This window comes from Cervus elaphus, chromosome 25, assembly GCF_910594005.1.
Source record: "Cervus elaphus chromosome 25, mCerEla1.1, whole genome shotgun sequence".
Classification (NCBI taxonomy): Eukaryota; Metazoa; Chordata; class Mammalia; order Artiodactyla; family Cervidae; genus Cervus; species Cervus elaphus.
Genome location: NC_057839.1, coordinates 26798755 through 26813620, shown reverse-complemented (window position 1 = coordinate 26813620; position 14866 = coordinate 26798755). Strand labels below are relative to the sequence as shown.

Here is a 14866-nt window from a genome sequence, read left to right as displayed (position 1 = left end):
GACAAGCCAATCGTCTAACCCCACCCACTGGGTTAATCCTCCACAATAAAAAGGAACCACAGACCTCCAGAATACAGAAAGCCCACTCCAGATACAGCAATCTAAACAAGATGAAAAGGCAAAGAAATACCCAACAGGTAAAGGAACATGAAAAATGCCCACCAAGTCAAACAAAAGAGGAGGAGATAGGGAATCTACCTGAAAAAGAATTTAGAATAATGATAATAAAAATGATCCAAAATCTTGAAAACAAAATGGAGTTACAGATAAATAGCCTGGAAACAAAGATTGAAAAGATTCAAGAACTGTTTAATAAAGACCTAGAAGAAATAAAAAAGAGTCAATTAAAAATGAATAATGCAATGAATGAGATCAAAAACACTTTGGAGGGAACCAAGAGTAGAATAACGGAGGCAGAAGATAGGATAAGTGAGGTAGAAGATAAAATGGTGGAAATAAATGAAGCAGAGAGGAAAAAAGAAAAAAGGATCAAAAGAAATGAGGACAACCTCAGGGACCTCTGGGACACTGTGAAACGCCCCAACATTCGAATCACAGGCGTTCCAGAAGAAGAAGACAAAAAGAAAGGCCATGAGAAAATACTCGAAGAGATAATAGCTGAAAACTTCCCTAAAATGGGGAAGGAAATAGCCACCCAAATCCAAGAAACCCAGAGAGTCCCAAACAGGATAAACCCAAGGCGAAACACCCCAAGACACATATTAATCAAATTAACAAAGATCAAACACAAAGAACAAATATTAAAAGCAGCAAGGGAAAAACAACAAATAACACACAAAGGGATTCCCATAAGGATAACAGCTGATCTATCAATAGAAACCCTCCAGGCCAGAAGGGAATGGCAGGACGTACTGAAAGTAATGAAAGAGAATAACCTACAACCTAGATTACTGTATCCAGCAAGGATCTCATTCAGATATGAAGGAGAATTCAAAAGCTTTACAGATAAGCAAAAGCTGAAAGAATTCAGCACCACCAAACCAGCTCTTCAACAAATGCTAAAGGATCTTCTCTAGACAGGAAATACAGAAAGGTTGTATAAACGTGAACCCAAAACAACAAAATAAATGGCAACGGGACCACACCTATCAATAATTACCCTAAATGTAAATGGGTTGAATGCCCCAACCAAAAGACAAAGATTGGCTGAATGGATACAAAAACAAGACCCCTATATATGCTGTCTACAAGAGACCCACCTCAAAACAAGAGACACATACAGACTAAAAGTGAAGGGCTGGAAAAAAATATTTCATGCAAACGGAGACCAAAAGAAAGCAGGAGTCGCAATACTCATATCAGATAAAATAGACTTTCAAATAAAGGATGTGAAAAGAGACAAAGAAGGACACTACATAATGATCAAAGGATCAATCAAAGAAGAAGATATAACAATTATAAATATATATGCACCCAACATAGGAGCACCGCAATATGTACGGCAAACGCTAATGAGTATGAAAGAGGAAATTAATAGTAACACAATAATAGTGGGAGACTTTAATACCCCACTCACAACTATGGATAGATCAACTAAACAGAAAATTAACAAGGAAACACAAACCTTAAATGACACAATGGACCAGCTAGACCTAATTGATATCTATAGGACATTTCACCCCAAAACAATCAACTTCACCTTTTTCTCAAGTGCACACGGAACATTCTCCAGAATAGATCACATCCTGGGCCATAAATCTGGTCTTGGAAAATTCAAAAAAATTGAAATCATTCCAGTCATCTTTTCTGACCACAGTGCAGTAAGATTAGATCTCAATTACAGGAAAAAAATTGTTAAAACTTCAAACATATGGAGGCTAAATAACACGCTTCTGAATAACCAACAAATCATAGAAGAAATCAAAAAAGAAATCAAAATATGTATAGAAATGAATGAAAATGAAAACACAACAACCCAAAACCTATGGGACACTGTAAAAGCAGTGCTAAGGGGAAGGTTCATAGCATTACAGGCTTACATCAAGAAACAAGAAAAAAGCCAAATAAATAACCTAACTCTACACCTAAAGCAATTAGAGAAGGAAGAAATGACGAACCCCAGAGTTAGCAGAAGGAAAGAAATCTTAAAAATCAGGGCAGAAATAAATGCAAAAGAAACTAAAGAGACCATAGCAAAGATCAACAAAGCTAAAAGCTGGTTTTTTGAAAAAATAAACAAAATTGACAAACCATTAGCAAGACTCATTAAGAAACAAAGAGAGAAGAACCAAATTAACAAAATTAGAAATGAAAATGGAGAGATCACAACAGACAACACTGAAATACAAAGGATCATAAGAGACTACTACCAGCAGCTCTATGCCAATAAAATGGACAACTTGGATGAAATGGACAAATTCTTAGAAAAGTATAACTTTCCAAAACTGAACCAGAAAGAAATACAAGATCTTAACAGACCCATCACAAGCAAGGAAATCGAAACTGTCATCAAAAATCTTCCAGCAAACAAAAGCCCAGGACCAGATGGCTTCACAGCTGAATTCTACCAAAAATTTAGAGAAGAGCTAACACCTATCTTACTCAAACTCTTCCAGAAAATTGCAGATGAAGGTAAGCTTCCAAACTCATTCTATGAGGCCACCATCACCCTAATTCCAAAACCAGACAAAGATGCCACAAAAAAAGAAAACTACAGGCCAATATCACTGATGAACATAGATGCAAAAATCCTTAACAAAATTCTAGCAAACAGAATCCAACAACATATTAAAAAAATCATACACCACGACCAAGTGGGCTTTATCCCAGGAATGCAAGGATTCTTTAATATCCGCAAATCAATCAATGTAATACACCACATTAACAAATTGAAAGATAAAAACCATATGATTATCTCAACAGATGCAGAGAAAGCCTTTGACAAAATTCAACACTCATTTATGATTAAAACTCTCCAAAAAGCAGGAATAGAAGGAACATACCTCAACATAATAAAAGCTATATATGACAAACCCACAGCAAGCATCACCCTCAATGGTGAAAAATTGAAGGCATTTCCCCTGAAATCAGGAACAAGACAAGGCTGCCCACTCTCACCACTACTATTCAACATAGTGTTGGAAGTTCTGGCCACAGCAATCAGAGCAGAAAAAGAAGTAAAAGGAATCCAGATAGGAAAAGAAGAAGTGAAACTCTCACTGTTTGCAGATGACATGATCCTCTACATAGAAAACCCTAAAGACTCTTCCAGAAAATTACTAGAGCTAATCAATGAATATAGTAAAGTTGCAGGATATAAAATTAACACACAGAAATCCCTTGCATTCCTATATACTAACAATGAAAAAACAGAAAGAGAAATTAAGGAAACAATACCATTCACCATTGCAACAAAAAGAATAAAATACTTAGGAGTATATCTACCTAAAGAAACAAAAGACCTATACATAGAAAACTATAAAACACTGATGAAAGAAATCAAAGAGGACACAATCAGATGGAGAAACATACCGTGTTCATGGATTGGAAGAATCAATATTGTCAAAATGGCTATTCTACCCAAAGCAGTCTATAGATTCAATGCAATCCCTATCAAGCTAGCAACGGTATTTTTCACAGAACTAGACCAAAGAATTTCACAATTTGTATGGAAATACAAAAAACCTCAAATAGCCAAAGTAATCTTGAGAAAGAAGAATGGAACTGGAGGAATCAACCTGCCTGACTTCAGACTCTACTACAAAGCCACAGTCATCAAGACAGTATGGTACTGGCACAAAGACAGAAATATAGATCAATGGAACAGAATAGAAAGCCCAGAGATAAATCCACGAACCTATGGACACCTTATCTTTGACAAAGGAGGCAAGGATATACAATGGAAAAAAGACAACCTCTTTAACAAGTGGTGCTGGGAAAACTGGTCAACCACTTGCAAAAGAATGAAACTAGAACACTTTCTAACACCATACACAAAAATAAACTCAAAATGGATTAAAGATCTAAATGTAAGACCAGAAACTATAAAACTCCTAGAGGAGAACATAGGCAAAACACTCTCCGACATAAATCACAGCAAGATCCTCTATGACCCACCTCCCAGAATATTGGAAATAAAAGCAAAACTAAACAAATGGGATCTAATGAAACTTAAAAGCTTTTGCACTACAAAAGAAACTATAAGTAAGGTGAAAAGACAGCCGTCAGATTGGGAGAAAATAATAGCAAATGAAGAAACAGACAAAGGATTAATCTCAAAAATATACAAGCAACTCCTGCAGCTCAATTCCAGAAAAATAAATGACCCAATCAAAAAATGGGCCAGAGAACTAAACAGACATTTCTCCAAAGAAGACATACAGATGGCTAACAAACACATGAAAAGGTGCTCAACATCACTCATTATTAGAGAAATGCAAATCAAAACCACAATGAGGTACCATTACACACCAGTCAGGATGGCTGCTATCCAAAAGTCTACAAGCAATAAATGCTGGAGAGGCTGTGGAGAAAAGGGAACCCTCTTACACTGTTGGTGGGAATGCAAACTAGTACAGCCACTATGGAAAACAGTGTGGAGATTCCTTAAAAAACTGGAAATAGAACTGCCATATGACCCAGCAATCCCACTTCTGGGCATACACACTGAGGAAACCAGATCTGAAAGAGACACGTGCACCCCAATGTTCATCGCAGCACTGTTTATAATAGCCAGGACATGGAAGCAACCTAGATGCCCATCAGCAGATGAATGGATAAGGAAGCTGTGGTACATATACACCATGGAATTTTACTCAGCCGTCAAAAAGAATTCATTTGAACCAGTCCTAATGAGATGGATGAAACTGGAGCCCCTTATACAGAGTGAAGTAAGCCAGAAAGATAAAGAACATTACAGCATACTAACACATATATATGGAATTTAGAAAGATGGTAACGATAACCCTATATGCAAAACAGAAAAAGAGACACAGAAATACAGAACAGACTTTTGAACTCTGTGGGAGAAGGCGAGGGTGGGATGTTTCAAAAGAACAGCATGTATACTATCTATGGTGAAACAGATCACCAGCCCAGGTGGGATGCATGAGACAAGTGCTTGGGCCTGGTGCACTGGGAAGACCCAGAGGAATCGGGTGGAGAGGGAGATGGGAGGGGGGATCGGGATGGGGAATAAGTGTAAATCTATGGCTGATTCATATCAATGTATGACAAAACCCACTGAAATGTTGTGAAGTAATTAGCCTCCAACTAATAAAAAAATTAAAAAAAAAAAAATATATACAAGCAACTCCTGCAGCTCAATTCCAGAAAAATAAATGACCCAATCAAAAAATGGGCCAAAGAACTAAACAGACATTTCTCCAAAGAAGACATACAGATGGCTAACAAACACATGAAAAGATGCTCAACATCACTCATTATCAGAGAAATGCAAATCAAAACCACAATGAGGTACCATTACACGCCAGTCAGGATGGCTGCTATCCAAAAGTCTACGAGCAATAAATGCTGGAGAGGGTGTGGAGAAAAGGGAACCCTCTTACACTGTTGGTGGGAATGCAAACTAGTACAGCCGCTATGGAAAACAGTGTGGAGATTTCTTAAAAAACTGGAAATAGAACTGCCATATGACCCAGCAATCCCACTTCTGGGCATACACACTGAGGAAACCAGATCTGAAAGAGACACATGCACCCCAATGTTCATCGCAGCACTGTTTATAATAGCCAGGACATGGAAGCAACCTAGATGCCCATCAGCAGATGAATGGATAAGCAAGCTGTGGTACATATACACCATGGAATATTACTCAGCCATTAAAAAGAATTCATTTGAACCAGTCCTAATGAGATGGATGAAGCTGGAGCCCATTATACAGAGTGAAGTAAGCCAGAAAGATAAAGAACATTACAGCATACTAACACATATATATGGAATTTAGAAAGGTGATAACGATAACCCTAAATGCAAAACAGAAAAAGAGACACAGAAATACAGAACAGCCTTTTGAACTTTGTGGGAGAATGTGAGGGTGGGATATTTCAAAAGAACAGCATGTATACTATCTATGGTGAAACAGATCACCAGCCCAGGTGAGATGCATGAGACAAGTGCTCGGGCCTGGTGCACTGGGAAGACCCAGAGGAATCGGGTGGAGAGGGAGGTGGGAGGGGGGATCGGGATTGGGAATACATGTAAATCCATGGCTGATTCAAAAAAAAATAAATAAAAATTAAACCTAAAAATAAAATTCTATTCAATAAATATAATCAGTGATAAATAATCATGCATTCTTTATTATGTGCATTAAGATGAAAAGGAAGGAGGGAGAGAAAGTGGAAAAAGGAGTAACAGGGGGAAAGTCCCAAATCTTTTATAGAACAGACTTTGAAAAATATCTTCATTTAAAAGATGGACAGCTACTTCCAGAACTTGTTAGGAAAATGGTCTTTGGATGGAAACAAAAGCATTCTTGAAATACTTCTTTCACATTCATGACAATCTTAGTTTACAGGATAGAAGGAAATGCCACCTATTTCAGATGAAGTTCTTCTTTAGAATCTACATCCCCATGTTCCAAGAGTACTGTCACTGGAAGTATTGACAGGTTGGTTTTCTTTATGCAGCAACAGCCATAAATGAGGCCATGTACTGACACATGTGTGATGGACTGATGGAACCTCATCAAAGGCCAGATCTCACTTATAAGCTAGAAAGTCACCTACCGCTGTTTCAAAGCTTAGAAATTACAGCCTTGGCGGTGGGGGTGGGGGGGTTGGCGGGGTGGGTAGGAGGGGAAATTATTAGGCATCTTTCTCCTATAGTCAGGTGGATGAGAACCTCTTTAACTAAAATTTTCCTCCAGAGAATTATGATTGTGGGTAACAGGATAAGAATTACTGAAAGCATGACCATAATTGAGAATAGCTTCTTTCCAGCTTTTTGACCACAATTCATTGTCAAAACTACATGTGGTGACCCCATACATATACATGCAAATGTACTGATAACAATGACAAAAGTTTCATAAAATAAAACCTACTTTTCCATTTTTCCATTCTATACCATTCTATTTCTTTTTTTTCAATGCTGATCTTGACCCACGATGGAAATACTGACTCACAGTAAAAACACATAGAAGCTGAAGACCTCAGCAGCCCCACACCATGTGGCATTGCCCCCTGAACGGTGTTCACAGAGCAAGATCTTGAGATGTTCCCATACAAAGACTTCCCAATGAACTTGGGAAACACCAAATGGTTCCTCTAGGAGTCCCAATACATGTAATGTATCAAAGGCTTTGAGACATCATTAAGAAAGAAAATCTGCTCTTATTTAACTCAGAATTTCCAAATTTATCTGACCACATAATGTGCATTTGTAAAACAATCTTCCTGCTAAATACTTCGGGGAAATATTGTACATAGAAGAAACTACTGAGTCAGAGATGAAAATTAGTGTCTAAAAGTTCAAAATTAACTGCATCTTCTCCAACCAAAAACATTTTAAAGGAAGTAGGAAGGGTTAAATATACTCTCTGCTGTCTAATATAAAAAAAATTCACAAATCATTAAAACTAAAAAGTATAACTTATTATGACCAGAGAAACGGAAAAAAAAAATAAAAGCACTAATACCGTCTCTATTCTGAGCATCAGCAAATTCATGCAAAAGTTATCTATCAGTACTCCCATCTAGGTTTTAAGGCTTGATTTAAAATGTTTCCATAAACTAAAAAGGTCTGGTAAATTGTAATTAATATATGCAAAGGACCACTTCATGCTTCTCCTATACCCATTCTGGCACTGAAGTGGCTCTGTCAAGAGCTGTCTGTATTTTTATTCACCAAGTCACACAGTATAACAGCTGAAGGATGGAAAGTTATTTTGAGGCCAAGCAGAGCTCCAGCCAGGCTGAGCAGCAGAAGCAGCAAGACCCTCTGTTAAGGTGTTTTGTCGTTGCCAAATAACATTCCCAGAATCTCCAGAGAGTCATGGCATCATCACCACATAATATCATATATATTTGACTTTTGTCTATCTTCTCCCACAGAAGTATAGGCTCCATGATGGTAAGGATATTGCCTGTCTGGTTCACCTGTGTATGCCCAGCACCATCAAAATTACCGTACATAATAGATGCTTAATATTAACAAATAAATGTTGAATAAATACATTTCAGGGATGACCAGAAAATGAGTTGAGTGGCAAAAGGAAGAAGACAGAATATATAATCAGAGGTCTACAAGAGACTGGATGTCAGTGCCCTGTTCCTTCAACAACCAACACTTCTATTTTCCTCAGCCCCCACTTAATATTTCAGATTGCACTCAAAGGTAGTTTAAGACGCTTGAGAACAAGGCCTGAGTCTTGTTCTCCATCATGCAGTCTTGCTCTCAAGAAGTAGCCAGTAAGTGTTTACAGAACCACACCAGGAAACAACATCAGTCTGTCTTGAAAGGGCAGAGGCTCCCCCAGAATCTCATGCTCTGGAATGGTCTTCCCACATAGAATAATGTCTCACCCTTTTCATATTTTCTTAACTTCCACACATTACAGCACTGTTGGGCTCTTCTTCCAAATAGGGTAAAATGAGTTACAATGCTAACTCCAGAGTTCAGAAACACAGTTTGAAAACTGCCCACAATTATCACTTCATCATCCCTACATGTATGCAAAAAAAAATGACCATTATAACTGATGAACAATCTTAGTCAAATTCAGAAACACTTGTCTATCCCTGAGGTGTGGTAAGTAGGGTTTTTTCCTCTGATAAAATATATACTTCAAAGAATGAGAAGAAGAAAATCTTCTATCCATGGCTTTTTCCACCAATAACAGCTCACCTTGCAATAGGTACATGTCATTTTACCTACCTATATACTTACCAAAAAATCCACGTGACCTGGCCAGACCAGGACAGGTCCACATAGTCACATCATTCTTGGGAGAACCTTGGCCAGTTGCAATCTCCTTTGTCTTAGGTAGCCAGGTTAGGGAACAAATCTGTAATGATGACCCCCAAAATACAGAATTATGACAATTTCTGATTCATTGAATGTATTTTAAACTAAGTCTAGGCAGTATGCTTGTCCACATCTACTTTCCAGTCTGCATATAGGGTTAGGGTATTAGAGGAATTATGTTAGTTCCAGGAAAGTTTATCCCAAAGCAACAAAAAACTAAATATACAAAGAGATTTAGGCACAATGAACCTATGAATTGAAGTGGACTATGATTATTTTATTTTCTTGGGCTCCAAGGTCACTGCAGTCAGTGACTGCAGCCATTAAATGAAAAGACACTTGCTCCTTGGAAATCAAGCTATGACAAAACAAGACAGTGTGTTAAAAAGCAGAGACATCACTTTGCCGACAAAGGTCCATATAGTCAAACCTATGGTTTATCCCGTAGTCATGTGTGAATGTGACAGTTGACCATGAAGAAGGCTGAACATCAAAGAATTGATGTTTTCGAATTGTGGTGCTTGAGAAGACTCTTAACAGACCCTTGGACTGCAAGGAGATTAAACCAGTCAATCCTAAAGGAAATCAACCCTGAATATTCATTGGAAGGACTGATGCTGAAGCTGAAGTTCCAATACTTTGGCCACCTGATGCAAAGAACTGACTCATTGGAAAAGATCCTGATGCTGGGAAAGACTGAGGCAGGAGGAGAAGGGGGCAACAGAGGATGAGATGGTTGGATGGCATCATCAACTCAAAGGACATGAGTTTGAGGAAACACAGGGAGTTAGTGATGCACAGGGAAGTCTGGTGTGCTGCGGTCCATGGGGTTGCAAAGAGTCGGATACAACTTAGCGACTGAACGACAACAGCATGATCACTGTCCAGTCAGACTGCTCCAAAGTTTCACAGTTAAAGCAGAGCTGAGAAAGAAAATGAAAAAAAAAAAAAATGGATACACAAGTTAAATTAACTTGCAACTCACAGGTGAAAAGGGTTTTACAAAAAAAAAACCTCTTAGGAGTTGAAACTCCTATAGATTCAGCAGCTAAAGAGAGGTGTGTTTGGGTGCTATGCTCTATCATATATCATTTTCACAAGATTCTAGAAGATCAGAATGAAGGTGAACTCTAGGAAAGACATTTACCTGTGAGTTTGTGCTTGGGGTCTGGATGCTCTGTCCAGTATTATGTCCAGGATGTGTAAGCGTCCATCCTTCATTCCTCCTCCAACAGCGAGGACTTCAGTCTGCCAGGGACACCAATCAATGGCCTTTAAAGTTCCAAATAATCACACAGGCAGGTCAGCTTTGGAGGTGAACTCATGAATGAGATGCACACATATAACCAGAAGTTCCAGAGTTCTGCTCCCATGGCAGATCTCCAGAACCTCTGATCCAAAGGCAAGAGCTACAGCCCTCTCCAGAGAATACTTCTCATGGACTGGAATTCACCTATTGGTGTCTTCTTCAAATTTAGGTAACAAGTGCAAGTATTTCAAACAAAAAAATTACACAATAATACGTTTGAAAAGCTACATTCAACATATCCAATGGGGCAAAAAATCTGCTGCTAAAATAGTTGACATGTACCTCTAGAATCTGATCACCAAATGCAGTCTTCCTCTGGTTTGTCTACCTGTGTTCTTAGGTTCTAGGTCAGAGAAGGGAACAGAAGAGAATGGAGAGCTATAACTGCTTGCTCGCAACACAAAAATCTTATGTTTCAAATCCTAATGAAAGGTTGCTGCTACGAACTATGAACAACACCAGGATTCGTGTCCTCCAGAAGAGAGGGCCAGAGACAAGGCTTGATCATTCAGAGCTTTTGTGTAGCAAAGCTTTATTGAAGCATAAAATAGAGAAAGCTTCTGACATAAACATCAGAAGGGGACAGAAACAATGCTCCCTTGCTAGCTTTTAGCAAGGTGTTTTGTACCTGTTAGCAACTTGCTAATCAGATAAAGGAACACCTCAAAACTGAGAGAGTTGCACCAGGCCCCTCTCCCACAACATGCATTTGAGATAGCACTGACTGACACAAAGTGAGTCATCCCCAGTCATAAAGCAATTGACATGAATCTTGAAGAAAGGCAGATTTCCAAGCAAATACATTAAGTTTCCTTAACATTGCTTAAGAGAACATTCCCATGAGTAAGAGGTACTGGTTTGTTGACCCATTATCAGTTCAAGGTTTGAGTCTTAGGCGAACCAATTTGAAGAAAGGCAGATTCCAAGGCAAATACATAATTTCATTAACATAGCTTAAGAAAAGCTATGTTAACATTTCCATAAGAAAAATCACATTGTTTAGCTCAAGGTTTGAGAAAAGTTAAGTTCAGGTTGAACCAGGTGTTGCCATGATAAGACAGGATTAGAAGAGAAAAGAAAAAAAAAAAAACTTCTGCCACTTGCAGTTTATTTCCTCCTGCCACCTGGGGACCTCCGGCCTTCCTACCAAGGCTGTTAACCCTCTCACTAATACATTTTAGAAAACAGAATTGCCTATTCTTTAATTATAAATTACTGTTGCTAATTCTGATGTTTTCACTTATATAGTTTCCCATGTTTAACATATTTTTCATAATTATAATTTTTAATTATCCCACAATATTCTATCATGTTATTATACTCTAATTAATGTTTGTTCTAATGCTACACTCAGGTTGATTTTTTTTCATTTGTTTTTTGTTCCAAATGGCAATATTTTTTTGGCTGCACCACGTGCAGCTTGTGGGATCTTAATTTGCCAACAAGGGATCAAACCCGGGCCCCCAGCAGTGCAAGTGCAGAGTCCTAACCACCATACCACCAAGGAATTCCCTGATCTTCATCTTATTTTCATTTGGTTTGCACTGGGTTGGGTTGAGCTTTTAGGAGAAAGCTGTGGGGTGGGGGGTTGTATTCTTTGTTTTTATAAAGAATACTCTAATGAATATATTCTGGCATATGTCTTTGTTTCCAATATATTATTTTTTAGGTAAATTCCAAGTTTCAGAAGTGCTGACATAAATTTTTCCAAATAGTAGTAACTTTTTACAACACCAGAATCAGATGAGTACACTAATCTCATCCTCAGTTTAAGCTCATTTATCATTAAAAACTAATCTCCCATCCCACTTGCCCTTCTAGAAACTGCCAACATCCTCCATCAATATGTAGAATCTCATTCTCCTCCCTTTGAATCTGGGAGGGCTTGGGACTGGCTTGCAAACAACTGAATGCACCAAAAGTGTCACTACATGGCTTTTGGAATTGGGTCATAAAAGGTGATGCTGTTGCAGGAAGGGGGAACCCTTCCAGGGCCTGAAACTGGGCTCTTATCTAATACTCAGAAATGCATTGTTCGAGGAGACACAAGTGCTGACAAAACAAGAGATTTTATTGGGAAAGGGCACCTGGGTGGAGAGCAGTAGGCAAGGGAACCCAGGAGAACTGCTCTGCCAGTGGCTCACAGTCTCCGGTTTTATGGTGATGGGATTAGTTTCTGGGTTGTCTTTAGCCAATCATTCTGACTCAGAGTCCTTCCTGGCGGTGCATGTCTTGTTCAGCCAAGATGGATGCCAGAGAGAAGGATTATGGGAGGCGGTCGGACCTGCGGTGTCTCCTTTTGACCTTTCCTGAACTCTTCCAGTTGGTGGTAGCTTATTAGTTCCGTGTTCCTTACCAGGACCTCCTGTCATAAAACAACTCATGCAAATGGTTACTATGGTGCCTGGCCAGGGTGGGCGGTTTCAGTCAGTGTGCTTCCCCTAACAATGCCACTTGCACCTTGCTCTCTGAAGCACTGGCCCTGCTGCCCTGAACCACGAAGTCCACCTCTCTTAAGGCAGCCAGTGGTAAGGAAGCCCATGTGGTAAGACTAGTCCAAAAATGTAGAGAAGCTCTGAGACCACATGAAGAGGGAAGGATGACTGGCCAGCCAGCACTGTCCCAGCTCCTAGCACTTTCAGCTTCAGTCACTGCCTGACTGCAACCTCATGAGAGACCCTGAGCCAGACTGCTCAGAAGAGCCCTTCCTAAAGTCTGACCCACAGAAACCATAAAAGATAATAAAATGATTATGTTAAGCCAGCCACTAGGATTCAGGGTAATTTGTTACATTAAAAATAGATACCAGAATAAATATAATTAGAAACCACAGACAATGAAATATGATTGTAGTTCATACAAGAAAGACAGTGAAGAACTCTAATCAGCCAAACTTCATTCAAAGTAAAGACCTTGGCCTTGTATTATGAATAAATGTACAATTTAATTTTGAAATTAAAATTGAATTAAAATAAAATATTTGTTGAATAAAATAAATTGAAATTAAAGATTTACAATATGTATGTACTATTTCTCATGGTTACCTGCCTTGTCTTTTTCAAATAACCATTCCGTTACACCCCTTACTGGGCCGAATAAGGGAGCTGTTACAGTAAAAACAAAATTTTGTATATAATTTGAAGAGACTGAGAAATTCTCCTGAGCCCAGGAACCTCAGTTTTATCACAGGATGAATATTAGTTATTTTTTATATTTATTAGTAATCATTCTCTTCAGTATCCTATTTCTAATTAGCTTTTACTACAAACAGGCTGTTTTGGCAAAACTAGAAGCTCCATCATGAGCAGAATCACACAGATGTCAACATCTGAAGTCTGCTCGTTACACTAATTGGTTAGTCTGCGGTGCCTGCAAGAACATTTACACTAGTGACTGTTCTTACGATTCCCCAGGTAGTAGATGCCACAAGGCTTGGCTTGTTCAAGTTTCCAGAAACTCTATTGTCAACTTAAAAAAATGCACAGCAGGAAGAGTTGTGAGTAAGTTTTACTTGGGGCAAAATAAGGACGATAGCCCAGGAGAGAGCAGCTCAGATACCTCTGAGAAACTACTCCAAAGAGGTAGAGGGAAGGTCAGTATATATGTGATCTTGGTGAAGGGGGAGTACATGCACTCAAGCACCTATTTTCTAAAGTAGGTTTCTGCTAGTCACAAGGAGCAGTCGTCACCATGAAGGATTTTAGTTCTTTTCTAGATGTGGGAGATATAAGAATTGGGCTCAAAAAATCAGCTCCTAAACTATCTGAAGACCTGTTCTGCCTGTTTTCCCCAAGCACACTGCTTCATTTCTGTTCTTCACCCTGAACTCCTTTCACGCTAAGCTAAGTCACTTCAGTCGTGTCCGACTCTTTGTGATCCCGTGGACTGTAGCCTACCAGGCTCCTCTGTCCATGGGATTCTCCAGGCAAGAATACTGGAGTGAGTAGGTATTACCTTCTCCAGGGGATCTTCCTGACCTAGGGATCAAACCTGGGTCTCCCACATTGCAGGCAGATTCTTTACCATCTGAGCCACCAGGGAAGTCCTTCAGGGGGTACTGAAAATTAGCAGCTGCAGCGGTACATGATTTAATTCTTATAGAGGTAGATGGCAAGAGCCAATGGCAAGTGCCAGTGTGTAGTCGACAATATCTTAGTTCAATTCACTGTATTTCTGATAAGACATCTAAGAATATAAGCAGCTCCTTGCAGGAAGCAGCTCTCTGCAAGAGAGCTTTTGCCTTGTCACTTTATCAAAGCTATATTTTAACTAACCTTTTCACCAGATGACCCCAATGCTTAACCACCAGCCCAAGCATACCTTTCAAAACTGTTGAATTTCTTACCTTGACTGCTGTAGGTTGATGTATGACTTTTAGTGGGTGGCCCTGTGTGTTTGCACCTGGATCATGGGGCCATATAGTTAGCAGTCCATCACTACAGCCACTGGAAAGCAGCTTGCCACCCGGTGCCCACTTCAGCCCACACACAGCTTGTTTGTGTTGAAGAGTTCCAACATGGTGTTGGGCTACCCGAACGTCGTGATGATAAACACGGCCCAGTCTCGACCCACTGCCAAGAGGTAAAGGGGCAGGTTAGGACAGAGAAC

The 14866-nt window shown here is 39.2% G+C and overlaps 1 protein-coding gene across 1 annotated transcript in view; it reads right to left on the bottom strand.

Moving 5' to 3' along the window:
* Nucleotides 1–14866, bottom strand: part of CDC20B (cell division cycle 20B) — a 67567-nt gene that overhangs the window by 5636 nt on the left and 47065 nt on the right. The window contains 4 exon segments of the mRNA XM_043887677.1: nt 8872–8989; nt 10097–10140; nt 10143–10221; nt 14604–14829. Of these exon segments, the coding sequence (XP_043743612.1) occupies nt 8872–8989; nt 10097–10140; nt 10143–10221; nt 14604–14829 (467 nt within the window).